General features: G+C 56.7%; 1 protein-coding gene across 1 annotated transcript; it reads left to right on the top strand.

Annotated features, from left to right (window-relative positions):
* Positions 1-303: 303 nt before the first annotated feature.
* GPR146 (G protein-coupled receptor 146) lies at positions 304-1,305 on the top strand (the record flags this gene model as incomplete). Its single annotated transcript, XM_084249177.1, has 1 exon — positions 304-1,305. One exon carries the CDS (start codon positions 304-306, stop codon positions 1,303-1,305), a length of 1,002 nt encoding a protein of 333 aa, XP_084105303.1.
* Positions 1,306-1,777: the final 472 nt, after the last annotated feature.

Here is a 1,777-nt window from a genome sequence, read left to right as displayed (position 1 = left end):
CTGCCATCCCTGCCTCGAAGATCACTGTAGCACCACAGGCCTCCGGGTACAATGCTCATAGCTTAAGGACATCATCCTGAAATGACAACTTCATCTTCAGAAAGCACACATGCAGGACAAGGTCTTTTATTAAAAGGTTGATAGTTCTGGCTATTCCTGTGCAGTGCCAGGAGCTGGGCACTCTTCCCGCACCAACCTGTACATTTCTCAGCAATTCACAGGCCAACTTGGGTTCTAGGGAACTGACTTTTCATTGCTCTTCCCCACAGCCTGCTGAGCCCGGCGCAGCCTGCCCGCCCCGCCATGTGGAGCTGTGGCCTGCTCAATGGCACTGGCAGGGGCGAGGACCCGCTCGTCTGTCAGCACTTCCACCTGGTCCTGTCCATTCTCTCCCTGCTCTACCTGGTGGTTGGCTTTCCGGTTGGCCTGAGCTACAATGCCCTGCTGGTCCTGGTCAACCTGTGTGACAAGGGCAGCATGACCATGCCTGATGTCTACTTTGTGAACATGGCCGTGGCAGGTCTGGTCCTTAGTGCCCTGGCCCCCGTGTATCTGTTGGGCCCCACTGCCTCTAGGTGGGCCCTGTGGGGCCTCAGCAGCGAGGCACACGTGACGCTGCTGGTGCTGTTCAACGTCTCCTCACTGGTGACCATGTACTCCACGGCCCTGCTCAGCCTGGATTACTACATCGAGCGGGCTCTGCCACGTACCTACATGTCCAGTGTCTACAACACCAGGCACGTGTGTGGCTTTGTCTGGGGAGGGGCCCTGCTGACCAGCTTCTCCTCCCTGCTGTTCTACATCTGCAGCCACGTGGCAGCAAGGATGGTTGAGTGCACCAAGATGCAGGACACAGAGGCCGCTGACGCCATCCTGGTGTTCATTGGGTACCTGGTGCCTGCCCTGGCCGTGCTCTATGCACTGGTGCTCATCTCAAGACTGCAGAAGGAGGACACGCCTCTCGACCGGGACTCAGGGCGGCTGGACCCCTCAGTGCACAGGCTTCTGGTGGCCACCGTGTGCACTCATTTTGGGCTCTGGACACCCCACTACCTGAGCCTCCTGGGGCATACACTGCTTGCATCACGGGGGAAGCCTGTGGATGGGCACTACCTGGGGATATTGCTCTTCACTAAGGATCTGTCCAAGTTCCTGGCCTTCTCCAGTAGTTCTGTGACACCCCTCCTCTACCGCTACATCAACAGGAACTTCCCCAGCAAGCTCCGGCGGCTAATAAAGAAGATGCACTGTGGGCACCGGCACTGCCCCCAGGACCAAGCAGGGGTGCAGCAGGTGATGGCATAAACAGCCAGCCCACACCAGTGCTAAGCGCAGGTCTCCCTACTACAGGGGAGGGGAGGTCAGTTGTGCAGCTGACTTAGGTGCAGTCTGCAGTGACCATGCTGAGCCTGTCCGCCCCTCCTTCTGGGTCTCACGTCCTGAGAGGCGAGGTGGCCGACAGTTCAACTGAGTACAAGTACTTTGTCACCTGCATGCTCTGCCACATGTCAAGATGTGCCGAGCAAGGCTGGAGTGACATGAGGCGTGTTCTCAGTGCTTCCTGGGTTTTTTAAAAAAAGGGATATTTGAGGTCCCGGGTGTGTTGTCTGAAGCACCAGGTGCCTGGTTGAAGGTTGGCCATGCTGACCCTTTGCTTCTCCAGACTCACCCTCAGTCCAAGCCCCTGACAACCATTACCTGCAGCCTCCTCGACATAAGCGCTCTAAATGAAGTGACGGAAATCTAAAGCCAGTATTTATACTTTGTAATGTTAAAA

The sequence above is a fragment of the Talpa europaea genome (genome assembly GCF_964194135.1).
Source record: "Talpa europaea genome assembly, chromosome: 12".
NCBI lineage: Eukaryota > Metazoa > Chordata > Mammalia > Eulipotyphla > Talpidae > Talpa > Talpa europaea.
Note: the sequence above shows the minus strand (reverse complement) of the source record. Positions and strands in the feature narration are given on the sequence as shown.